Source organism: Bicyclus anynana, chromosome 11 (genome assembly GCF_947172395.1).
Source record: "Bicyclus anynana chromosome 11, ilBicAnyn1.1, whole genome shotgun sequence".
Taxonomy (NCBI): domain Eukaryota; kingdom Metazoa; phylum Arthropoda; class Insecta; order Lepidoptera; family Nymphalidae; genus Bicyclus; species Bicyclus anynana.
In genome coordinates, this window is record NC_069093.1 from 9269717 (window position 1) to 9297644 (window position 27928).

The following is a 27928-nucleotide window of genomic DNA, read 5'->3' on the forward strand; positions in this document are numbered from 1 at the left end:
AAAATTAATTGAAGAAACGCTGTGTGGTATAGATAATGTGGTTTGTTTTATAGATGATATTTGTGTAACAGGATCTAATAAGATAATACATTTGAAAAATTTAAAGGAAGTGTTGCGTAGATTACAGGCAGCTGGTTTACGTATTAAAATAGAGAAATGTGAATTTTTTAAAGATGAAGTGTGCTATTTGGGATACAGAATAAACCGATATGGTTTATACACCGATAAGGATAAAGTGGCGGCAATCGCAAACTTACCTGTGCCTCAAAATGTGTCACAATTGCGGGCGGCACTTGGGCTTATGAACTATTATTCGCGATTTCTAGCAAATATTAGCACGATATTGCATCCACTTTATTCGTTATTGGCTAAGGGCGTACGTTGGCGGTGGACGGAGGTATGTCAAAAGGCCTTCGATAAAATAAAGGAGCAACTGGTAAGTGGACCCGCTCTGGCTCACTATGATCCGAGCCTCCCGCTCGTGCTTGCTGTAGACAGCAGCGCGTACGGATTGGGAGCATTGCTGTCCCAGCTGTACCCGGACGGCAGTGAGCGCATCGTGTGCTGCGCCTCGCGCACGCTCAACGACGCCGAGCGACGTTACAGCCAAATTGACAAGGAAGCTTTGGCTATAGTATACGGAGTCGCGAGACATCACCAGTACTTATTTGGTCGTAAGTTCACTTTACGAAGTGATCATAAAGCGCTAACGTACATTTTTCGTCCCAAGCACGGCATTCCACAGACGGCAGCGAGTCGTCTGCAGAGGTATGCGGTCCGATTGGCCGCATACGACTTCGACATACAGTTTGTATCGACGGATAAGAATGGCAACGCCGATGGCTTGTCCCGCCTGCCGCTAGCGGGCATCACGAAAGGTAAAGTTCAGTCAGACATCGAGGAGGAGGCGGCTTATTTGCACTACGTAGAGGACACGTTTCCTCTAAATCATAAGGACGTAGCGAGGGGAACTAGGAAGGATGGACTCCTCTGCAAAATATATTCATATATATTAAGTGGGTGGCCAGCTCAAACGGAAGTGGAAAACGAAAAACCCTACTTCCATCGCAAGGAACAGCTGCAAATCGATCACGGGTGTATCGTCTGGGGCTATCGTGTGGTTATTCCGTGGGTACTGCGTGAACGCATCGTTGGAGAAATCCACGAAGGTCACGTAGGCATCGTACGAATGAAACAAATTGCTCGAAACCTAGTCTGGTGGCCGCAGCTCGACGCGGACCTGGAGCAGCGCGTACGCTCGTGCGTCGCGTGCAGGGAGGCGCGCGACGCGCCGCCGCACGCGCCGCCGGTGCCTTACGAGTGGCCGCAAGAGCCGTGGGTAAGGTTGCATGTGGATTTCTTGTATTTCAAAGGAAAGCATTATTTTCTGGTCATTGATGCACATTCAAAATGGATCGAGGTCGTGCCCATGACTCACGGTACTTCATCAGCATTGGTAATCGGGAAGTTGAGAGGCATGTTTGCGAGGTTCGGAATTCCCAAGCAATTAGTCTCGGACGGGGGACCACCGCTAACGTCATCAGAATTCGAGCTCTTTTTAAAAAGAAACGGAGTGCAACACGTTCTTACTGCACCGTATCATCCCGCAAGTAACGGAGCGGCGGAAAATGCAGTTAAAACTATAAAAAAAGTTATGAAAAAGGCTACAGTCGATGGAGTAAGTATTGAAACTGCTTTGAATAAATTTTTATTACAATACCACAACAGTACCCACAGCAGTACACAGAAAGAGCCCGCGGTAGCAATGTTCGGTCGGCGGCTGCGCACTCGGCTCGATCAGCTGCGCGCGCCCAGCACTGCGCAGTGCGTGGAGGCAGCGCAACAGCGGCAGGTAGCATACGCCGGCGGTGTGCAACGTGAGTTTGCCCCGGGAGACTCGGTATTGATAAAAAATTATTCGAAGACTGGGAACAACTGGAAAGAGGCAATAGTATCGGAACGAACGGGTTCAGTCACATACAAAGTGACAGATAAGGTAGGTCAGGAAAAACAAAACACTAAACACGTGGATCAAATGATCGCGAACAAACAAAAGCGATTTTCATGGGCGGTGGGAGTCGGTGGTAACTCAACTACAGATGCAATGTCTTCACCAACGGTAAATAGAAATGGGAGTGAGATAGCGGAGAGGTCCTCGGTGTCCCAGTCACAGCCGGGTACTTCTCCGTCCCAATCAGTCACGACAGCCGTGTCACCAAGCGAGCCAGCAGGGTCACCAAGCGAGCCAGCAGCGTCACCAAGTCAGCCAGCAGTGCCGCCAACTACGAGTACTACCTCGAGTACGGGTACAAGTACGTATACGGCTCCCAGACTCCGCCAACGTACGAAACGGTTCAACTACAAATTAATTTGAGTTCATTGACCCAAACCAATTGATAAATAATTTACAACAAATAATGATCGCTTAGCAGATATTGGCCTCTGTCTTGGCCTAGCGGGTTTGTGTTATTTTTGGTTTGCAATACCCAGATATTGCTGCTATGTATCTTTTATATTTACCTACGTATCTATATGTATAAACTATTGTATGTTATTATTGGTATTGTCTTGTCTAACCCTAATATTTTTTTTTGTAAAGTGTTTTCTCTCTGAGGGAGGGCGTGTAACATATATGAAATATTATGAGGGTAAGCATAAAACGTATGTCATTAACTTATGTTAATAAACTAGTCTGAGTTCAACCGCCATTGTGTTTTACTTGATAATTACACAATCCAATTGCAATTTTTAGTGCGTGCTAAAAGCAATTTTTTTAGTTTTTTAAAACAATTTTCAAGTTATTTAACTTGCGTTTAACTAGCGGTTTAATTGATATAACATTCAGCAATGTTAGATTAAACTTTACGATGTTATAGTACCTCTTGACGCTTCATAGGTCTACAGGACAAAGTGATAAATTGTGGTTTCCTACACAATACAACAGGCTATTTGACGCTATTTTTAAAATGGTCTTAAATTGTTCTACTAGATAGAAAAAAAAATATTTCAAAAACCGCTCGACGTACAAAAATTAAATTCAGCAAAGAGGTAGTTTATAGATAGAGGAGGTCCGCTAATTCGCTAAAATTTTGCAAGAGGGCCGGATTAAGGAGGTCTAAGACGAAATCGTTCGCAGGTAAGATATATAGTGGTGATATTGATTAGAATGTAATTTTTGGAAGACTTTAAAAGCCTCCTGCCTTTTGTCCAGCAACAGTGGACGTCTATCCGCTGATGATGAATAACTTACCTTGGGATTGACTAGGAACAAAGAGGAGAGCGTGACCAGCGGGTCCATCTTTGCGTCTCTCCACAAGTCTCCTCACGAGACAGTTAACTTACCTTAGGGTTAACTGGGAACAGGAACGGCTGGACATCAGGCAGATGGCGCATGGTGTTCAACACGTCCTCCAACAGAGAGGAGAGCGTGACCAAGGGGTCCGTTCTGCGTCTCTCCACAAGTCTCCTCACGAGATAGTTAACTTACCTTGGGGTTAACTGGGAACAGGAACGGCTGGACATCAGGCAGATGGCGCATGGTGTTCAACACGTCCTCCAACAGAGAGGAGAGCGTGACCAAGGGGTCCGTTCTGCGTCTCTCCACAAGTCTCCTCACGAGATAGTTAACTTACCTTGGGGTTAACTGGGAACAGGAACGGCTGGACATCAGGCAGATGGCGCATGGTGTTCAACACGTCCTCCAACAGAGGAGAGCGTGAACTAGGGGTCCGTTCTGCGTCTCCCCACAAGTCTACTCACGAGATAGTTAACTTACCTTGGGGTTAACTGGGAACAGGAACGGCTGGACATCAGGCAGATGGCGCATGGTGTTCAACACGTCCTCCAACAGAGAGGACAGCGTGACCAAGGGGTCCGTTCTGCGTCTCTCCGCGGGTCTCTTCACGAGGTAGTCGCACGACTCGCTCGCGGTGCCGCGGCGGCGGTTGCGGCCAGCCGCGCGGATCTCCCCGCGGTGGCTCCCTCTACGACGTTTGAACTCTTCTGCTGATTGCTATTAACAAGATATTTAATGAAATTATACAGCTTATATACAAGTTACAGACATATGCTCAAGTCTGAAAAGCTGATGAAATGAAATGGGCAGCGCACGGAGTTCGAAGAAGTTACAAGAATAGCAACTTCGCAAAGAAAAATGCAATGTCGATTGGCCATCAGACTTCCTTCTGGTCGATTAGCTGGACTCAGGACTGCTATGTTTGAAAATTCCTACAAAAGGACTACGTCTAACAGTAGAAATGTCATCATTTGATCATCATCATCGGCTGATGATGATGATTTTGAACATACTCGTACATGGGCATTTGTTTACTGTATGAATAACCTAAATACCCTACTGTTAAATACTGCTACGAACGCGGCTACGCGCAGATTACTGACAATCTGTCAGGGTGTGAGTTACGAGCATGTTGTCATGAAAAAATTCTTATTTAATATTGTCAGCTGATGTGAAAATTACATTTTATTTAATATTTAAAAAAAATGCGGTTTAATTTTTTTTTTTTATTTTAAATGTTATGTTCTATTAAGATAAAAATAATTTGTTCTGCTTAATTGACACTTTGAATAAAGGCCCAGCAATACAAAATTGGGACATTTTATTTCACAATTCCGTGTTTTGAAGTAAAAATGAAAATATAATTAATGAACGTACTTTGATAATTTTAGTGGGCAGAGTCAGCTTGGTCCCCTCGACGTATCCGAGGTCGATGTCCTCCGGCTCGGGGGGAGGCTCGTCGTGCTCTGGGGTCAAGGCGCCGCTGCCGGTGTACAGCGGGCACGCTTTGTTGGTTCTCATGTGACCGACTTGGCCGCAAGCGCCGCACTGTAATGTATTCTGATTTTTTTTTCTTATATGTACAGTAAGAACCATAAAAGTTACTGTATGGTAACGTGTTATAAAACTTAGTTTTATAACACGTTACTTAAACTTAAACTATTAAAGTAATAGGCATATAATTTGCGACAGCAAGAAATTCTCTCACAAATAGTTTCACTTATAGTTCTGAAAATCAAATAGTATCTTGGATGCTTTTCAATAGTCCACCAATGCTATGAGGATTGGCAGACTTTACATACACCACACATCACATTCACAAATTAAGAAAATTCTCAGGTATGCATGTTTCCTCACAATGTTTCGCCCAGTTTGAAACACGTAATAATTAATTTATTAAAATGCAGATAACTGAAAAGTTGAAGGTGCATGCCCTGGTCCGAATTCAAACCTACGCCTTCCGAATCGAAGGCAGAGGTCATATCCACCGGTTTATTATAGCTCACTGGGCTATCACGGCTCTATAACATTACCTATACCTGAAATATTGCAAAAAAGCTCCTTACATATGCCGTCAACTACCATACACAGTAAATGGCATTCTTGTATCTGGCAAGCGAGGAGACGAGGAGGCATTTACTAGCATGCATGTATTCAAGGTAACTGCAATACTGGCACATTTGAAAATTGTATGCAAGCTTGTAAACATATATTATGCCAGTTAGTTTCACACACCGTTAACTATCATGCATGCTACTATTCCGTGTGTATAGTAGCCTTTATACCAGTAAATTCATTGATAACCATACGCTATAAATCTGTGAACACTGTCACGCTGCTTGATAGTAAAAATAAGAATAGCATAAAATAAGAATATCATACATCCTGGACGATCTCTGGCACCTTTATTTCCTCGGTTTGCGTATTCTGTGTACTTTTACAGTAATATTTACATTGAATGATCAGTTTTGTTAAGTGTATAGATATGTACCTTTAACTTCAAATCTGTCTTCAGCTTAGCTCGTCGTCTGGACGGCGTAAGGTCTGGTTCCTGTTTAATTTGGCCCAAGGGAATCAAACCGGGCGACGGCGATCCCAGATCGGACATAGTCGACGAGTTCATCATACCTGAAAATCGAACAAGGCAGTTTATGATTTGGCAAAATCTTTGACTTTTCGTCAGATGGACTACGCTTGCATGTTTTAAAATATTATATTTAGAAATTTTGCCCTCACCTTTTAAGTTAAAACTATTTATATTTATTAGTAATTGTTTACTTTTACTCAATCGTTTTGAGATTAGATAAAGTAGAGTGAGGATCTGTACATAAAGGAGATCATCCATTTCAGGTCCACTCCTGTACCTCGTATCATTAAAATTAAAAAAATACAAGGACTTTATTAAAATCTAAATAAGTGAATAAATCTACATAAATAAATAAAATTAATACTCAAGTTTTTGAGTTATATCAAGATGGCGCCCTTAAAGCAACTATGACATGACAATTGACAGCAAACATCAAAACGACTACTGCGTTGAAAATGTCATTAATCCGCCATTATTATCCGTATTAGTGTCGCATTTCTTAGGAGATAATGCAATTATTTTCGAAAGAAATAGAGTAAAAGTTTTTTTATAATAAGTATATTATGAAACTATTTATTTAAATCATATGATACTCACTATCACCCAAGGGAGTGCTAACACCCAAAACATTTCCAGCCAGTCTTTCTCTTTCCTGATTCCTCTTAATACGCCGCAACTGCTCCTGAATTCTCCTTTTCTCTCTCTTCATCTCTTCTTTCTGCGTTTCGTCCATTGTGGCGAACTGTCTAATGAAGGCATCATCTTTGGTCGAACGTATTTTGGTGTAAGCTTCGATGACAGCAGCTTTCCTTACCAACTCTAAACGAGTGTAACGTTGGCCTGATGCGTTTCTGAATGTACGGACTATGCGAAGTACTCGACCTGTTTATAAGTAATAGCATATAATAATAGTTAACGGGAAAAGAAGATGACTATTGGCCTATAAGGCCTAGGATGCGCACGACATATCAAGACTAGAGAAAGACTAAACGATAGTGCTTCATCATTATCAACCCATATACGACTCCCTGCTGCTAAAGCTAAAGTCTCCTCTCAGAATGAGAGGGGTTACGCCAAAAGTCTACCACGCTGGAACAATGCGGATTGGCAGACTCCAGACTAATTACGGACAGACAGACAAAAACAAAAAGAAATATTTTTGGCATCAGTATTATAATCGATACTGAAGCCTAAATTTTTTTTTTATCTTAATGTTGACGGCATCACGCTAAAACTACTGAATGAATTCAAATGAAATTTGGCACGATTTGAGACCATAAAACGAAGAATATTATGGGATACTTTTTGTTGCGAAAATTAAATCAGATGAGGATGAAACAGGGGTTGAAAGTTTGTACAAAAAGTACTTCAGTTTTCAAATTTCTGTTGTAAAAATTGTTGGTATACCAATTGTGTTTTCAAAATTCTACCCCTAAAGACTTAAAATAGGGTTGAAGTTTATTTAAAATTATAATTCATGTTTTGAGTTAAATTTTTGTAAAATGATTAGTGGACTATCTTATTATATATAAAACATGCGATAATATAAATAGAAGAGTTTGAAAGAAGGGTGGAAAGTTTGCATCGATTTTCCAAGCGGACGAAGTCTCGGGCGTCCGCGTGACGATGGGACAACCGATATCGATAAATTGTGAACTTCACACATAATTCTCCATATCGGAACTCGAGTAGCTTAGAAAGCAATGATTAGGTTAGATTAGGTGTTTTTTTTTTAATTTTTTTATTGGTGAACATACCAATAAAAAAATAAAATACCAAATAATATTATTATATTGTAAGTAATATGTTGCAGTTCACAATCTATCGACAGTTCACAATCACGCAAGATAAATTATAATCTACCAGTATTTACAACTTCACGATGACATATATACTACAGCCCAACTCGATGATGTTTACCAACAAACAAATTAGAAATGAATATAGAAAACGCGTGTCATTTCATAACTTATTTATTTTAAATTATGTATTGTTTATTTATAAAATGTTATCACACTTCACACTAATTTTATAAAGGCGAAAGTTTGTGTGTGTGTAAGTGTGTAAGTATTTTTGCTCCTCCTTTACGCTGCGGCTACTGAAGAAATTTTTAATGCAAATAGATTTTACTCTGGATTAACACATAGGCTACTTTACATGCCGAAAATCCATAGTTCCCGCGGGATTCGTGAAAAACTGAATTCCACGGGCGTCCACTAGTTCAAAATATATTAACTATATCTAATTGTTCTAAGCTCATTAATCGACTTTTCATAATATAAGAACAAATTAATTATAATTATTATTAGGTGTGAAATGACCAGCGATTTATATCCACATTTTTAATTTGTTCGTTGGTAAATAGTAGGTACGGTACACATTGAATAGTGCTGTAATAAATTTATAACTGCTCAGATAAAGCTAAAAGCCTGTAGCCCGCATTAGAACTACAGGTTATTTTAAGATTTTATCTTTTCTAAATAGACTTAGACTATACTCAGTAAAGTGACAGTAAACAAGGAACATTCCTACAACAATAAAGAGACGATTTAAACGGCTGAACAGATTTTCTTGCATCAATTACTTCATTACAATATACATAAACGAAGAAATCTGAATCAAAATCGGTTCATCCGTTTAAGTAACTACGATATGACAGACACACACAGTTATACATTAAACTTACAAAACCCGTCTTTTTGCGTCAGCGGTTAAAAGTGAATAAATTAATTAATACATATTCAACACAAAATAGTTCCAGTTTGAACGAGAAATGGGTTCAAAACAAATGATTTTTGCGAATTTTGAAAAAATGTTATTAATCTTTTTTGATTTCTTTTTTACACACTTCTTGGTAAAGTGACAGTTTATTTACAATCGCACGAAGTCTTGGATTCGATTCACAGTTAGAGTTTGTTAACAAATTATAATTCCAAAATCAGATTAGCAGTTATGATTGTTTTGTAGTCTCAATTATACAGGGTGTAGCGGACTATTTCCCATAACTTCAAGGTCTTAAGGTCTACTTATAGGAGCCGAACTGCATAACTAATTTTTTTTTCAACTAAAAAAAAATTTTTATGTTTCAAACAAAGTAATTCAAATAATTCCGACTATCCATGTAACACACGCGTATATCTATCCTTGCATTTTAAAATACGTTATCGTAGTGTCGTGAGACTGTCGATATCGACGAGATATTGCAAGTGGCACTCCGCACTTCACTAGTAAGCTACTTCATGATATTTATCAATGAATAAGTTTGGCTAGGTCATAATGTAAGGATGCGATATAAGGGACAAAATTTAATATCTATTTAAGAAAAAAATATTTTTTTACTCCGTAAATATTCATTTTAGAACACATGTTCTTTAGACATATTTATTAATTTTCCTTAAAGAATGTAACCTTAGAGTTATGGTAAATACTCTCAAGCATCCTGTATACTAGCGGATCCAGTCAAGCTTTTCGCTTCGACTTATTCAACATAACAACTTCACCCCATTGGCTAGTACAGTTACACAAGCAACCAATAAGGTTCAATCTGTCAGACAAACAGAATCTTTAACCGGCTGTATATAAGATATATATTGCAATCGTTGCATTTTTGTATAAAGTAATACTAATTCTCACTAGAATCCTTTATTTTTCAGATATTATGGTATTAAGTAGCTAAAAATTACCTTGACTTGAAGACTGCTGTTGGTCCTGGTGATTTATTTGTGGTTTCTTCTCAGACTGACCCATAATCATTTTCCTAAGTTCAGCTCTCTCCGCCTCTTCTCTTTCCATTGATAACTACAGAAATACACAAGTAAATAATTAAAAAAATAAAAAAAAACCCGACTGCCAAACGTGCTCGCACCTAGTCATCCGTTTTTTTTTATTCTTTAAGTTAGCCCTTGATAGCAATCTCACCTGATAGTAAGTGATGATTCAATCTAAGATGGTTAACTTGTTAGGAGGATGAAAATCCACACCCTTTTCGGTTTCTACACAACATCGTACCGGAACGCTATATCGCTTGGCGGTACGTCTTAGTCGGTATGGTGGTAACTAGCCACGGCTGAAGCCTCTCACCAGTCAACGTTTTTGACGTGACTACGTCTTATTATTTGATGTAACTGCAAACTCGAAAAAAGATGACGTCATATGCGTTCCCTCGAACTAGGGTTGCCAATTTTTTTTACAATAAATAAGGTAACGGTCTACGAAGATTATTAAACAATATTTTAGAAAAACGAAAAGTATTTTATTTAATAATAAAATATCTATCAAACAAATAATTTTTTTTTTTTTTTTGGAAAATGCAACCATTCCATCAGTATTTTTTATGACGTTGTCACGTTTATCTATCGTCAGTAAACCGACTTTACAGACAACCGATTTTTTTTAATATTACCATGATATACCATTTTTACTGCGATATCTAGCCGTCCTGTGGAAGTGAAGGTGGAACACGACAAAAAGGTAAAAATATAGTGCTTATGAAATATCAATGAATGTATATCTTACTTGTTCTGTAGTCTTCTTATTAGCGAGCATATTTTCAATATTTTTGCCCATTTCCTCCAAATCTGACTCCTCGCTGACGGAGCTTTCGGCTTCGTCAGTACTCAGTACTTCCGTGCTGGTCAACACGCGGTTTTGCAACTCGAATATGCGTTGACATTCTTCCTTGTATCTGACGACAAATTACAGATTATCGGATTAGATCATTCATAATTCTTTTATTAAACTGCGTATCCAAAATATGTATCTCATATTCTTAATAATATTGATAACCGTCGTCGTGTTAATCCAGAAAAAATCTATTTCCGTTCCAAATTACAGCCAAATCGCTTCAGTAGCCGCAGCGCAAAGGAGGAACAAACATGCAACTTACACTTGCACACAAATACATACACATGCACGCACGCACGCACGCACGGACGAATGCACGCACGCACGCACGTACGCACGCACGCATACACAGTTTATTATATACCGAAATCTTATTCAAGATTTACTGTATCAATCTATTGATGTAAGCCGCATGAAAATTCTTTAGGTAAATTTCATGTGAATCGCGAATACACAGATCTTTCACTTGAATTTGAATATTTTCGTGACATACTTAAATTATGATTTATTCAGTTACAAATTCAATAATTTATACTTCCAACATTCCGTGGTTCACAAGGTTTTTCGACAGGGTAACTTAAAAAAAACGCATACTAAGTAAACACTTTTAAAGTAATATGCAGTAATAAAATTATTACAAAACAATACCTTTCTTGATGCTCCGCAATAGAGAATCGGTTCCCTCTAGAGAATTTTGTCATTCCTTCTTCACCTGCCTTCGCTTTTTCAGTAGACAATGTTCTCACCACATCTATGACTTCCCAGCGGGACAATTTTTTAATCTAAAACAAATACATAAGTTTAAGTGACCAGTTTTTTACCCCCGACGCAAAAAGAGGGGTGTTATAAGTTTGACGTCTCTGTCTGTCTGTGGCATCACAACTGCCGAACGAATGAAGCGATTTTAATTTAGTGACTTATGTGCGAGTGTTATTAGATATTATGTTTAATGAAAATCGGTTGAGCCGTTTAAAAGTTATGAGATGTGAAAGTGTGAAAGAATAACAGAATGTCTGCAAATATACAAATGAAAGCGCGCTGAAAGAGAATATTGATGACTTGATCTTGATTGTCAATAAGCTATCAAACACTTGTCACTTGTAACTAGTCAAAATTACTTTAAATACTAATAACTTTTAATATTTAAAAAAACTTAAAAAACATTCTTTTAGCACGCGCTAAAAATTACAAATATTGGATTTAAGTCACGTGACTATTTTTTTCGTATTCTTGACAGAAAAACCTTTTCATTTGATATCCATATCATGGGGTGGATTTCTTACATACATAGTTACAAGTGAAGCTAATATAAAAAATATTAAAAAGACAAAGTTCGACAAATATAAGTCCACCTTACCTCTTCTTCAGGAACGCCAAACTTTCTCAACAAAGCCTTAGCGTTGTTCAAACTCAGCCTCCTCAGATCAGCATCAGTGCCGGTAACCGTTCTTTTGGGTTGCTGCTCTTCGTTGGGTTGCTGCGTGGGCTTGTTCGGGACGCGCACGTAGGAGAAACCCTCCCCGCAACCCGTGGGGTCGGCGGGACCGGTCAGCTGGAGGAGGCATTTGCCGCGCATCGCTTGGATGTACGCGCGGGTTGTGTTCCATGGGGCCACTTTGACCTGGGAACAAAGTAGTCGTTTGTAAAGAACTGATTAAAACAATCCATATTCCATACTATATTTTTTTTTTTCTTTACAAGTTAGCCCTTGACTACAATCTCACCTGATGGTAAGTTATGATGCAGTCTAAGATGGAAGCGGGCTAATTTGTTAGGAGGAGGATGACAATCCACACCCCTTTCGGTTTCTACACGGTATCGTACCGGAACGCTAAATCGCTTGGCGGTACGTCTTTGCCGGTAGGGTGGTAACTAGCCACGGCCGAAGCCTCCCACCAGTCAAAAAATATTCTGGCAAGTTCGTTGATGACACTCCACTGATATGCGGGCGACGGGAGGAAAGACTGCGCGGGTGTGAAATCGTGCGTGCGGGGAAGTAAGGTGCAGTCGTGGGTTTTTCATCCATCACTACACGCCCCCCAGCCCGCGCGGACCATCGGGAGTGTTACGAACGAAGTTGCCAAGCTATAATATCATACTAGTACTAATATTATGAATGCGAAAGTATGTCTGTCTATCTGTCTGTTACATTTTCACGGCTAAACGGCTGAACTGATCAAAATGTATTTCGGTAATAAGATAAATGGGACAGAACAAAGGCTACTTTTTATCCCTACAATAAAAAGAGAAGGCGGTGAAAGTTTGTGTGGAAAGACGTCCAATTTTAGGGTTTCGTAGTCTACAAAGAAACGACTTTCAAAATCTTTTTTTTTTTAATTCTCTACAAGTTAGCCCTTGACTACAATCTTACCTTATGGTAAGTGATAATTCAATCTAAGATGCGGAAGCGGGCTAACTTGTTAGGAGTAGGATGAAATCCACACACTACTTTCGGTTTCTACACGACATCGTATCGGAACGCTAAATCGCGTGGCGGTACGTCTTTACCGGTAACTAGCCACGGCCGAAGCCGATAAATCGGTCCAATGACCTCCGTCTTGTAAATCCACCACTACACGATATGCCATACGACCGTACCTCGTCATCCATCTTGAGCTGCATCTCCTCATCATCATCCTCCTGCGGGGTGAAGATGAACTTCTCCCCGTAGCCGGCGTCCTTCAGCCGCTGTTCGGCGGACGCCATGCTGAAGTACGCGCAGCACTGCTCGGGGGACACCATCGCGCGGAGCTCCTCCTCGGACGGCAGACGGAAATCAGGCTTTATTACCCACCTACAATGATAATTTTATTCTATAGATCGGTTCATCACTATCAACCCATATTAGGCTCACTGCTGAGCTCGAGTCTCCTCTCAGAATGAGAGGTGTTAAGCCAATAGTCCAACACGCTGGCCCAATGCGGATTGGCAGACTTCACACACCCAGAGAACGGTTTCCTTCACCGTTTGAGACACGTGATATTTAAATTCTTAAAATGCACACAACTGAAAAGTTGGATGTGCATGCCCCGGACTGGATTATAACCCACACTCTCTGGAATCGGAGGTAGAGGTCTTATGGGCTATCACGGCTCATAAATCGGTTACGTCCCTATAATTTATTGAAATAACGTTGATGACACATCATCGAGCCGTGATAGCCCAGTGGATATTAATATATTTGAATCCGCTCCAGAACAAGCATCTCAACTTTTCAGTTGTGTGCATTTTAAGAAATTATATATCACGTGTCTCAATGAAGGAAAAACATAGTGAGGAAACCTGCATACCAGAGAATTAAGTAAATTCTCTGGTATGCAGGTGTGTGAAGTCTGCCAATCCGCATTGGGCCAGCGTGGTGGTCTATTGTCCTAATTCCTCTCAGTCGAATAGACTCGAGCTCAGCAGTGAGCCGAATATGGGTTGACAATGATGAAATGAGACATTATTTCATCAGTTTCTTTAATACATACCAATTGGAATCTTCGCCAGTACGTTTAAAATCAGCGCACAACTTGAGCCGTTTACGTATAGAGCTCTCGGAGTGAGACGGGAACGCCCTCTTGATGTCGTCCATCTTTATACGGCGCGGGTTGCCGCGGGACTTCCAGAACAGTCGGTATATGAACACCTAGAAAATTAATTTAAAAAATAGTAGATTGTTAACCGAGGGTGGAAAGAATCAATTCCCGAGATATTTAGACGCACGAGCGTAGCGAGGGCGGCTATAGTCCGATTAGAAATTGATTCTTTTACCCGTGAACAATACTTTTCATTTCGAATATAAGGATTTTTTTTAATTCTTTACAAGTTAGTCCTTGACCACAATCTCACCTGATGGTAAGTGATGATGCAGTCTAAAATGGGAGCGGGCTAACTTGTTAGGAGGATGATGAAACCCCCCCCGCCCCCTTTTCGGTTTCTACACGACATCGTACCAGAACGCACAATCGGTACGTCTTTGTCGATAGGGTGTTAACTAGCCACGGCCGAGGAGGTTCTTAACTCGACACGTATGTTTGTTACCTCATAACCTTGTCAATTCTTATGCAATTTTGATTTTGAAAATCTGTTCAGTAATTTTGTGCTCAAAATAACGAAATTGCCCGTAGTGTCGCTTTCGTTACTTATGCTAGGACACACTAAAAACAGAAAAAATTAATGATCCGACGACCGAATCACAAATATAAACTAAAAAGCGAAAAATAACATCGTATGTGGTACCTTCTGATCACTTTGAAGGCGGTGCCATGCATTAACTCAAGCCGTTTATTTATTCTTTAATCTGTGTTTATAATATAAAATGTACCTGCAAAAAGTCTCGAACAAAATTGTTAGCCCTCTTCGAGTTGGGTCCCGGCACTTCATATAGAGGACACTGCTGACCGGCGACGAATAATGCGTCCACCTCGCGAATGTAGTATGCTTGTCTGAAAATAACATGAATAGTTTAAAAAGCTAAAAACACGCTTGATACCCATGTCTTGGGGGTAGCCAGTCCGCCATCTTGGAGAGGCCATATTGGATTTGTAATGACGTTTCTTCTTGGCGGTACGTCGGTCGGTACGGTTGCGGTTGGTAGCCGCGATACCCCAGTGGATATGAAATCTGCTTCCGATTCCGGTGAGTGCATACAAGGCCAGTATAAGTAACACTGTATGGTTTCGGAACGTAAAACCAAATAGCTCTGTAAAATGTACACGATTTCTGCGTACTGGTCGCTGTATACTTTCTGACGCCAATTCAGTGAATAGTTTAAAAAAATATACAAGGCTAGAACCAACGTGTTCTGACATTGCATATATTTAGAATGCAAACGTATAACAAGTGTTTGTAAAGTATATGTCACAGGGATATGATAAAAACGCGGATTTGGTCATTTCCATAAAGAATTTGATCGTAACACGGAGAATGTTAAAATAAAAACACGATTTTATCTTTTCCCTATACAAATCTAGTGAATTGAACAAATCCCTAAATTTGTTCAGTGAAATAACAGGTACAACCTAAACAATAACCTAAGTGCCCGGGCACCTGGGTTGATTACGTTCTAACTTAACATAGCCAATTTCTAGATTTTTACACAATTTATTTATGGCAACTAGTGCAGTATATTTTTCGCTCAAAACGCAAGCGCGTAACTGGAAAATATACAAGATAAAATTGTAATAAGGATGTAAAGTTACAAAAATAATTTCGCTTTTTAGAATTTGCGTATACTTTACGCGAGCAGTCTCACAGCCCAGCCTGTGTGCGTACTGCCCTTGTATACTTTAAATAAACGCTGCGTCCTCTTGTGCTTGACGTCGTGCGTCATCGCAACGCAATTGTACAATGCGTTGAACAGTGGCGACGATGCAACGTACCGTACTGACGAACCATTTCCCTTAACTAACCTGGTTCCTGGTATAACTAGAAAATCAGACTCAGACAACAAATGCTCGTAGATACATGTTGTTCTCTACCACGGACTGGGTGCTGCCGGGCGGTAGGATCCCGAGGAACGGTGGAAATTAACATTGTATATATTAAATGAGTAAACTACCCTATTATGGCTTACAAGTCGTTGAACTGTGGCGACGACGCAATGCAACGTACTAATGAGACATTTCCCTTAGCTTACCGAAGGCCTCAACACCGGGCAGGGTTGGAAGAGAATACCGGGGGAGCACGGTCCCCCGCGACGCACCAGGGCCGGAGAACATAGCTTACCTGGTTCGTATAACTAGAAAATCAGACTCAGACAACAAGTGCTCATAGATGGGCGCGCGGTACATGTTGTTCTCTACCACGGACTGGGTGGTGCCGGGCGGTAGGATCCCGAGGAACGGTGACGTATGTGCGTACGCTATCTCACCGTACTTCAGCGGCTTTGGGCCGTTGTCCTGGAAAGAAAATCATAAAGTCAAAGTCAAAGTCAAAAGTCAAAATTCAATTATTTCAAATAGGCTTTCGAAACGTCAGGTAATAATATTAAACTTAACATAATAATCATTTGAAAACTTAAAATTAAAGTTACATAGTCTTTACAAACGACAGTTTGGTGGTATACGTACCTATATCTATCTATATTGTTTATGTAAATAAATATTACAGCACTCGTAAGCGAATCCATGGAATGCTTAAGTAATTTTGTCTCTACTCCAATCAGTGTGAAAAAGTAACAAACGTACACATTTACCACAAATATTAGTTTAATTCCTGATTAACATTTAAAACTCCGGATACTCGGAATAGACCCGTAATAGCCCAGTAGATATGACCTCTGCCTTCAATTTCTGGGCGTGGGTGGGGTCTGGGTCTGAATCTGGTCCGGGACACGCACCTACAACTTTTCAGTTATGTGCATTTTAAGAAATTAAATATCACGTGTCTCAAATGGTGAAGTAAAAACATCGTTAAGAAACCTGCATACCTGAGAATTTTTTAAATTTTCTGCGTGTGTGAAGTCTGCTAATCCGTATTAGGCCAGCGTGGTAGACTATTGGCCTAACCCCTGTCATTCTGAGGAGATTTGAACTCAGCAGTGAGGCAAATATGGGTTGATAATGATGATGAAGATTTAAAACTCACCTTGGTAGCAGTTCTCTTGTAATAGTTCTTAATCTTGGTGCACATTCCAACTTGGCTGATGAGAGGAGGGTGCTCCTCACAGAACTCCACCAGGATCAGCTCCCCGTCTCTACCGCTGAGGTCTTCGGCCAATCGCATGAAGAACACGTCTCCACCACCTGATGCGAGCCGTTCTGCTTCACGTTGCTGTGGTGAAGAATCATAGCATGAATAACGAGCGCCTGCGACTTCATCCGCGTGGAATATAGTTTTTCACAAATCCCTCGGGAACCATGGATTTTTCCGCGACAGAGAGTAGGCTATGTTTTAATCCAGACTATAATCCAAGGCGTGAAAGAGTAACAAACATTCATACCATCAAAATTATCAGGTTTTCGCAAATCTCAGGAATCCTTGGTTTTTTTCGGGATATAAAGTACCCTTTGTGTTAACCCAGAGTAAAATCTACTTCCATTCCAAATATCAGCCAAATCGCTTCAGTAGTGATAGCTTTCTTATAGAAAGCCGGAGCACTTGAACCAGCCTCATGTGAGTTGGAACCATGTGAGTTCAACAAAAATTGGATCTGATAGCCAGGAGAATTAAGTGTGTGTCATAACTTCCTCCTTTCAGGTCAGTCGAACGCTCAATGTGAATTAGGCCCATGTAAGATCTTAATCCTAAAAATCATATGAGGACTCCAAAATAGCACAAACCTTAGCCTTCTTCCTGATATGCTTCAACAGAGGTTGGACCGGATGAGGCCCAGGTGCAGCCAGAGGTCCATACGACAGCTTCCTCATCGCAGGTCTGTGGAAAGCTCGCAGTCGAGCCGGCCCCATGTGAGTTTGTATGAACGGAGCTCGCAGTTCCACCACCGGTGTGCTGTGCTGTATGAGTTGACCTCCACCGACTTTTAGTCGAGGGTTTTGGGATTTTGGTTGATAATATCTGAAACATATTTTTTAATCTGCTGCAAGCTGCTAATTAACTTTGTTTGGTTTCTACACGGCATCGTGCCGGAACGCTAAATTGCTTGGCGGTACGTCTTTGCCGGTAGGGTAGTAACTAGCCACGGAAGAAGCCTCCCACCAGCCAGACGAATGAAGAAAATCTCAATCAGCCCAGCCGGGGATCGAACCCAGGACCTTCGTCTTGTAATACCACGTGCAAATCACTGCGCCACGGAGGCCGTCAAATTGATAGATAAACGGTACATGTAAATATATCTACCTGTGATTCAAAACAACCGTGTACCTATTCTCAAGTGCCTATAGTACACGATACTAAGATAAAATTGAACTATACTTAAAATTTTCGTCTGTATGTCTATCTGTTAGTACAAACAAATTTTCACTGGATCGAATAGGCTATTGAGCAATATATGTGGCTACTTTTTATCCCGGAAAATTCATGGTACCCGCGGGATTTGTAAACATTTGAATTTTGCACACACGGGTGTGAAATCGTGCGTGCGGGGCAGTGAGGTGCGTTAGTCGTGGACTTTTCCGAGGGGAGGGGGAGGGGGGAAATAAGGACAGTGCGGGGCGAGGGAAGGACTGCGCGGGTATGAAGTCGTGCGCGCGGGGCAACGTTACACCCCTCCCGGCCCCCGCGGACCATCGCTAGTGTTACAAACGAATTTGCCAAGCTCATAACTTGTATAATTTCATCCGTTCCATACTTACACGTCATTGGACACGTTGAAAGGGTCGCGGTCAGGCGACTTGGGCGGCGGCGGCGGAGCGTCCTCTTGCAGTACGTTGATGACTCCAGCTTTGCCCAGCAGGATTTTGGATTTCTTCACGTGAGGATGAGGAATCTTCACTTTTGGCTGCGGTCCTCGTTCTACAAGATATTTAATACGTATGATTCCAAAAACATGCTAAAAACTCGATGTGAAATGTTTATCAACAAACAAATTAGAAATAATTTTATACTTAATTTATTTTCATCATTATCATCATCATTACCAACCCATATACTCCAAATGAGAAGGGTTAGGCCAATAGTCCAGCACGATTTCTACTTTTAAATCGATATTCTTTTTCCGAGAAATTTTCGGTAACAGCCAGAAGTTGGGAACCAGAGTCGGGCTAAAGTGATAGCGGCGCAATCGAAAATATCGCTATCTCTTCCATTGTTATAGTATGAAAGAGAAACTACGATATTTAAGACAAACATAGATAGTTAGGCTCCAGTCCACCGAAGCGGAGCGAGGCAGCGGAGCCGAGAATTGAGAAATATTAACCAATAGGATTCCACAAAATCTCCGCTCCGCTTAAGTGGACAGGAACTTGCGAGCTAGTTTAAAAATTCATATAAAACCAGTAAGCGGAGCGGGGCAAAGGAGCGCATTACTTTCTCACTTCGCTTCGCAGCCTCGCACCTCTCCGGTGGACAGACACAGTACGCAACATCGTTCCGCATTATTTATATATTTATGTATTCATCCCGGAAAAATCCATGGTTCCCGCGGGATTTGTGAAAAACTGATTTCCACGCGGACGAAGTCGCGGGCGACGCTAGTAATTATATAATGATAATATGAATATACCTCTAGTAATCTTCGACGGGTCAACATCATCAGGTATGCCCAAGATAATATTCTCATCATTAGGGTCCAAGGTAAGTATTTTGGGTTTGGGTATTTTGGGCATGTTCTCAGCATCCCATATAACGTCGTCTTCCCAGTTTCCGTAAACAAGTTCCTCATTCTCAACAGGGAATATGCTGTACCAAGTGTTGTCTTCTCCATCAGCTGAAGTCGCTCCATTGTTGTTGGATGATGATGTGGTTCTAATAGGGATAAGTTTAAATAATATTAACTAACTATTTCTAAGAAGGGTTATTAATTAATATGCTGTAAGATTTACACATGCGCATGTAAGGTTTATCCCTCACGGTTTTGTGAAGGTTTATTTGGTAGGGGTAGAGTAGGGGTAGGGTAGGTGTAGGATAGGGGTAGGGTAGTGTTGGGTAGGGTTAGAGATTAAGTGCACTTAAGTCAAAAGCGAATTTTTACCCGGATCCAATAGTAATTTTTAAGTTTATATACTTTATAACTATAGACTAGTAAGTCATAATATCTTTCAGTCCTTTTTAACCGACTTCTATTATATAAGTGGTCAATGATTATTGTATAAAAAACTCACGTCGCAGGTTTGGTTTGCAGAGGCGCAGGTTGCTGCGGTCTCGGATGAGAGAACTGTTGAGCCGTTCTACTGACAGACGTTGGCACCCATCCCGCAGCGTTGCTTTTACTGTTGAGCCGAGCTAAAACCTACGACAGAATTGATTTTTAACCGACTTTAAAAAAAAGCAGGTTTGTATGAAAGAGTATACTTCCAGATTGGTCCCATTTAATTTTCATGAAAACCGGTTCAGTAATTTTGTGTTAAAATGAAAATAACGACATTGCTCATACTGTGGCACTTTCGTTCACTATGCTTGGAAACACTAAAAACAGAAAAATAAAATCTTTTTAAGAAAAAAATAAAAACAGACTTCAAAATCACAAAAATAAACTGAAAAGCGAAACATAACATCGTACCTATAATTAAAATGTAATATAACCTAAAGAAGAAACTTATAATATAAAATTATAAAGATATAGGGTTAGGGTGTACAGTGTTTACCAGTGTTGGTACAGTGATTACCTTTTGTTTGATTTCGCTGCCATCCCATATAACGTCATCCTCCCATTGCAATTGGGAAACCATAAGGAACGCGTCATCAGGGAATCCGCTATCAGGGCTGTCTCTGTTATCATTGGCATCAGAGTTAGGATCTTCTTCGCTGTTCATTTCTTTTGGCTTTTCTTCCCTTTCTGGAGATGGGGCCTGTGGCAAAACATATTGATTTTTATTACCTACTAGCTAACACCGCGCAGTTTCACCCGCGAGGTTCCCGTTCCCGTAGAAATACGGGGATAATATATAGCCTAATTCGATGTATGGGCTATCTAACACTGAAATAATTTTTCACGATCGCTTTCGCACGTTTAACCAAACAAACAAACTTACTCTTCAGCTTTATAATATTGGTATAGATAGTATGGCTACATTCACGCCTGATGACAAGCGACAATGGAGCCTAAGGCCTATTTCGGACTACGTATTTTAGTCGAGCGCGAACGATTTTTGGGCGGTAAATCCAAAAATTGTTTGTACTCGACTAAGATACTAAAGTAGTCTGTACGGTCTATAAGGCGTAAGTCTTTTGCATTTCTATTCAATAGTTCCCTATAAAGTCTAATTGAATATCGCCAGTGGTTCCCGCCCGATCGCTGCCCCCTTCGTCCGCATGGGATTTAGTTTTTCACAAATCCCTCGGGAACCATGGATTTTTCCGGAATAAAAAGTAGCCTATGTGTTAATCCAGGCTATAATATATCTCAATACCAAATTTCAGCTATTCGATTCAATAGTCGAGGCAGGAAAGAGTTGTTACGAGGCGAGGTACGAGACGAGGCGCGAGTGTAACTGAGCTATTAGAAGATGTTGGCTCTAAAATGTTCAGTTGTTGAGTTTAATCCTCACAGCAGCCTCAGCTTATATTCTAAGTACCAACCTTAACTTTGAATCCGTAGTCGAATCCTTCGCCAGTCTCAGGTACATTGAGCATGTCGTACCACGCCTGAGCGGGACCGAAGCGCCAGTGGGCCGGCGTAGGCCTTTGAGACTTGTCCCCTGTGTTTTGTGAATTTGAATCACCCTGTGTAGTTTGAGAGGTCTCTTCCATGGGTCTATAATTATAAAAAAATAAATTAATTATTAGTCAAGGGCTAACTTGTTATTATGTCTATATCTATATGAGCGGGGCACATAGTTCGAAGAGCCGATGGACGTTGTTGTCCCAAAAAGCGCAGTGTTGGTCAATCCCCCACCAGCAGGCTGATTATGTATCTCGACGTATCACTTCTAACTGTGTAACGCAAAGCTAAATGGAACACTAGAGTGTTTTTGCAATTCCGATTATGTAAGACAAAAGACAGCCACAATGCCTAGTGATATCGTTCTAGGCGCAAAATTTCATCGACATTATGCGACTAAATAAAATACACCCTTTCCCGGTACTACTTACTACGGGTGCGGCATACTTTTGCACATATACGCATTATACTTGATTTTGCTGTTTGTCTGTGGTGAAGTGAAGTGCCATAGTTTCTTTGTTGGTAAACAAAGCCGTATTAAAATATTAATAAAAAAATTGGTTTCGTTGGATCAAAGTACTTGCTACTGCTAGTTTTTTGTTTTCAATAGAAGTAATTAATTAATCATTTTATCGTATACATTTTTATTAGTGTTAATAGTTAATTTATCAAAGTAAACGGCCACTTTTACATAAAACATTATCTACACGAAAGTTCTTCAAAGTTTTATCGTCTGCCTATGATTAATTTAATGGTCGTTGTGATAATATGTAAAGTATATTTTATAGTGTTTTGTATATTAAAGTTTATCGCTTGCAACTAAAGATGTCCGGGAAACTCAATGATCGCCAATTGGAACTCTAATTGGAGATTGCAGAGTGCCACCCAAACTTGGCGATGGGTTGTTTTGGAGGGCCTTTGGAAAGTCAGGCTACTAAATAAACCTTCCGTGTTCGCGTCTGCCAGTGGCGTTGTGTAAGTTATCACATATCTATATTCTATATTATTATTTTAAAGAGGATGAGAGGAAATTTTTGATATTGTAGGGGGTAATCTCTGGATCTTAGCGATAAGGCCGCCTTTTGTATGCTGATCTCTTCCTAATTTGTTTTTTATTTCACTTGTTTTTGTCTTTGTGGTGTGCAAATAAAGTATATTTATCTATTATCTTTTTATCTACTAAACCGATTTTGAAAATTCTTTCACCAACAGAAAGTCACATAACTTGTGAGTGTAATAGGCTATATTTTATCCCTATAGTCCCAAGGGAGTGGGAACTATGCAGGTGGAACCGTCAAGCATCAGATAGTAATTATATTCAATTGAAATTCATAATTTTCTATTTTAAGCTTAACATAATACTTGGTTTTGTGACTAGCATATTGCATTAAGAAGCCTATTGAAACCACAACTATACCTGCACCATGTAACCTTTAAGTTCTAAGCATTAAGTACAACACGAATAATCAAAATCAAACTTTGTCTTTTTATGCAGATGTATTAGAATTGTTTGTATTTGTAGGTTTTTGTTTTAGTTACATTAAGGCTAAATATAAAATCCTACCTTGATTAGTAATTTTTTTATGATGATTGAGGCTAGCCACTTAAAATAATTAATTCAAATTTCAATTACAATATATAGTTAAGTTAAATCCTACAAGTATATGTATCTCCTACAAAACTGGATAAAATATAAGGCAAATCAAAAAACAAAAGAGCTCAGTTTAATCCCATAAAAGCCCAGTTGCTGCAGAGTATAGACTAGAGGGTTTGCCAGGGATATAGGTCCATAAGCACAGCAATAGCCCAGTGGATGTAACCTCTGCCTCAGATTCCAGAGGGTGTGGGTTTGTATCCAGTCCGGGGCATGCAGCTCCAACTTTTCAGTTGTGTACATTTTAAGATATTAAATATCACATGTATCAAATGGTGAAGGAAAACATCGTGAGGAAACCTGCATACCAGATAATTCTCTTAATTCTCTGCTTATGTGAAGTCTGCTAATCCGCTTTGGGTCAGTGTGGTGGACTATTGGTCTAATCATGAATGAACGAATAGTATTACCTAATCCAGTGTATGTAATTCTTAATGATAATAATTGCTAATTCAAATAATAATTTGTACTTTATATTTTCTTTTATTATGTACATGTTCAGCTTAATAAATATTGCACATTTTGATTTGTTAAATATCATCATTTTGATTTGTTAAATATCACATATAATGAATATTGTTATCATTTACAATAATGTATTGTTTATGATAACAATATTCATTAACTTGAAACTAAAGGATCACAAACATTCTTCGTCTGAAAAGAAGCTCAACATAAATACAACAAAGTATTATTTTTGTTATCACCATCTCACAGAAATATATTGTAGAACCAAGTAATATACCTGAGGTATAAATATATCAATTAACCCCCCCCCTAGATTTGTCATTTATATAAACTCTTAATCAAGATATAATACATAGGCCATTTCTTATCTCAATATTCCCACAGGAATAAGATCTACTTTGTGCACATCTTCCAAACAAATACTGATTTGCGGCGATTTTAATGTTGATATTCTAACAGAAAACTCAAAATCTGTTAGATTTCTTAACTTATTTAAATGTTTTGATTTGATGCATGCTTTTAACGAACCTACTAGGATAACCGCAACTTCAGGTACCTGTCTGGATAATATATTTTATAATTGTGTGCTTGAGAGAAAGAAGATAATAAATAAATTAAGCTCTGATCATAGTGGTCAAATAATTACTATCTTAAATAATAAAACCAATAGCAATCAATGGGTAAAGTGTAGGCCAATAACTGAAAGTAAATTAAAGCGATTCAAAAACACAATTATTTCTAAAATTCCAAGTCTTGCATTTGAAAATAATCATCCAGACATGCTCTTTGGTACACTTTTCAAGACAATAGACAGAGAGTTTAGTAAAATTTTTAACTTTAAACGCATTAATACTAGCCAAAAATTAAAGTTTAGCGAATGGGCTACTGTAGGCATTTACAAAAGTAGAGACAAACTGTACGAGTTGTACGAGCAAAAACAATATACTCAAACGCGAACTTATTTAGATTATGTCAAAAGTTACTCAAAAATTTTCAAACGTGTTTGTATTCTTGCGAAATCGTTACACATCAAACAGAAAATAATTGAGTCTGAGAACAAGATACAAACCACCTGGAATATAATTAATAGAGAATCAGGAAAAATCAAACCGCGGGATATCAGTTTTGAATTAATTGTCAATGACAAAAAGGTAAACACTGATATCGAGGTTGTTAATGCCTTTGAAGATTTTTTCCAGAATGTTCCTATCTTGTTAACTGATTCACTAGATTCGTCTGCTACGGAAGCCCAGAGACTATTAAGAGGCAATGTTAAAGAGTGCAACGTTCTTTTTGAATTTCACCACATAACTGTATCAGACATTAAAAAATCTTTCAATTTGTTAAAATTAAAAAGAACCGGAGATCTGTGGGGCATGTCAGTGAAAGTAATATCTAATATAATTGATGTAATTGCTCCCCACTTAGCTATTATTTTTAATGAATGCGTGGATTTGGGTATCTTTCCGAACCTAATGAAACATGGCAAACTGTTACCACTTTTTAAATCAGGTGACAAAACTGATGTTAATAATTATAGACCAATTACAATACTGCCAACACTTAGTAAGGTTTTTGAAAAAATCATTTTAAATCAACTTTTAAGTCATTTTAATTTAAATAATTTATTTCACCCTGAACAGTATGGTTTTACTAAAGGTCGCAGTACAACTGATGCAGGTGCTAAACTTTTAAAACATATATATGATGCATGGGAAAATGCTAAGAATGCTATTGGTGTATTTTGTGATTTGGCCAAAGCATTCGATTGTGTTGACCATAACATTCTTTTACTTAAGTTAAGCCACTATGGCATAAAAAGTGTTGCACTTGATCTCATCGCCTCTTATCTTAGTGATAGAACACAAAAGGTATGCATAAATGATTCAAAGTCTCGCGGTTTTTCTAACACAATGGGCGTCCCACAGGGTTCAATTCTGGGTCCTTTTCTATTCCTAGTGTACATAAACGATTTACCACACCATGTTAGCGGCATCTGTGAGATAGTACTGTTTGCTGACGACACATCCCTAATTTTTAAGAGTGACAGAAGTAAAGATAATTCCGACGATGTAAACCGTGCCATATCGCATGTGTCGCATTGGTTCACTGTTAACAACTTACTTTTAAATGCAAAGAAAACTAAATGTATTGAGTTTTCATTACCAAATGTTATAAAATTAGATAAGTCTATAATGATCAATGGTGAAACACTAGAAATAGAGAATTCCACAGTTTTCCTGGGAGTGACCTTGGATTCTAAACTTCAGTGGGGTGCTCATATAGAAAAACTGTCAGGTAAACTCAGCTCAGCTGCTTTTGCAGTGAGAAAAATAAGACAGTTTACTGATGTTGATACAGCTAGACTTGTTTATTTTGCGTACTTTCACAGCGTAATGTCTTACGGTATTTTGTTGTGGGGCAAGGCTGCTGATATACATTCTATATTTGTACTTCAAAAAAGAGCAATTCGAGCAATATATCAACTAAAATCACGCGAGTCCCTTCGTCAAAAGTTTAAAGAAATAGGCATTTTAACAGTAGCCTGTCAGTATATATATAACAGTATAGTTTATGTGAGACAAAATATTAATTTGTACAAACGAAAAGGAGATCTAAACCCACGTCTTACTAGACACGGGCATAAGTTAGTTATTTCTGCATATCGTCTCCAAAGAGTTAAAAAATCTTTTGTGGGTTTGGGTGTACTCTTCTATAACAAGATCCCCAAGACTGTGATGGACTTGCCAATGCACAACTTTAAGCAATGTGTTAAAAAACATTTACTTAGTCGAGGTTACTACACTATTGATGAGTTCCTTAACGACAAAGGTGCTTGGAGGCCATTGGATCAGCTTCCACCTTCACACAGGAAATAAAACTATAAGAAATTGTAATTTAATTGTTATCAAATGTAAATTGTAATACTGTATGACTTTTTCAAAAGAGCAACTGTTGAGTTTCTTGCCGGTATCTTCTCAGCAGAACCTGCCTTCCGAACCGGTGGTAGAATCTTTACAAATAGTCAACTGACGTGTCAAAAGTGCTTGTAAACTGAGCCTACTTGAAATAAATGATTTTTGATTTTGATTTTTTGATTTTACTTAAAGAAACCGGGGGCATATGTAGTTCATGTAATAAAAAAATATTTTCTACATTTCAGATCAACATGAAGATGTGGGCTCTAAACTTTGAGTGCCAGGGACTGACTATGGAAGTCTCCATGTCGCTGGTCACCATTGAGGTGCAAAACACCTTGAAAAAATTGGTGATTCTGAATCCTTCATCTCTATGAACGATTCATGAAGAAAGAATTAAACAAACATTTAATGAACAGATTTTTTATAAGATTATTATCAATAATGACATTGCATATGAGAGAAAATTGTCAAATATAATTTCATTTTAATTTAATATAGTTAATTATGACATCACTGTATATAAAGAATATGATTATTATCATTTGGTTAATTTCAGTATTACATAGTATTAGATAAAAATTTTATTGTAAAATTGCACATCAAAATATGTTTTATTATCTATTATTAGGAGGAAATATTATTTAACTATTATTATTATCCCTAATAGCCCAGTGAATGTTCGAACCCGTTCCGGGGCACGCACCTCCAACTTTTCAGTTGTGTGCATTTTAAGAAACTAAATATCACGTGTCTCAAACAGTGAAGGAAAACATCGTGAGGAAACCTGCATACCAGAGAATTCTCTTAATTCTCTGCATATGTGATGTCTGCCAATGTAATCCAAATATGCTGGCCCATATTCGGCTCCTGTCAGAATGAGAGGGGTTAGGCATTGGCCTTCCCTTACCTTATCAGCCGATAAACGTCCACTGCTGGACATAGGCCTCTTACATGGACCTCCAAGCACAACGACCTTGAGCCGCGAACATCCAAACAACCGACCAACCACGCTTTCCAGTGCGGGGTCTCCCGAGTGCGGGTAGGCACTAACCCCTCTTACTGGGGGAGACTCGAGCTCAGCAGTGAGCCGAATATGTGTTTATAATGATGATGATGATGATGATGATGATGATGATTATTTAAGTAATTGTAAAAGAAAAAATTGAATACTACA

The 27928-nt window shown here is 39.2% G+C and overlaps 1 protein-coding gene across 1 annotated transcript in view; it reads right to left on the minus strand.

The window, feature by feature from the left end:
- LOC112052325 (transcription initiation factor TFIID subunit 1) overlaps nt 1-27928 on the minus strand; it is a 48019-nt gene that overhangs the window by 12296 nt on the left and 7795 nt on the right. Inside the window, exons 6-24 of the mRNA XM_052884503.1 lie at nt 21630-21804; nt 20717-20899; nt 20213-20340; nt 19615-19856; nt 18746-18905; nt 17774-18008; nt 17079-17264; nt 16218-16390; nt 14815-14935; nt 13979-14136; nt 13104-13299; nt 11863-12126; nt 11154-11287; nt 10398-10566; nt 9566-9680; nt 6480-6764; nt 5787-5923; nt 4673-4843; nt 3776-4012 (exon numbers count right to left, since the gene is read on the minus strand). Coding sequence (XP_052740463.1) covers nt 3776-4012; nt 4673-4843; nt 5787-5923; nt 6480-6764; nt 9566-9680; nt 10398-10566; nt 11154-11287; nt 11863-12126; nt 13104-13299; nt 13979-14136; nt 14815-14935; nt 16218-16390; nt 17079-17264; nt 17774-18008; nt 18746-18905; nt 19615-19856; nt 20213-20340; nt 20717-20899; nt 21630-21804 — 3469 coding nt within the window. The remainder of the gene's footprint in view (nt 1-3775; nt 4013-4672; nt 4844-5786; nt 5924-6479; nt 6765-9565; nt 9681-10397; nt 10567-11153; nt 11288-11862; nt 12127-13103; nt 13300-13978; nt 14137-14814; nt 14936-16217; nt 16391-17078; nt 17265-17773; nt 18009-18745; nt 18906-19614; nt 19857-20212; nt 20341-20716; nt 20900-21629; nt 21805-27928) is intronic.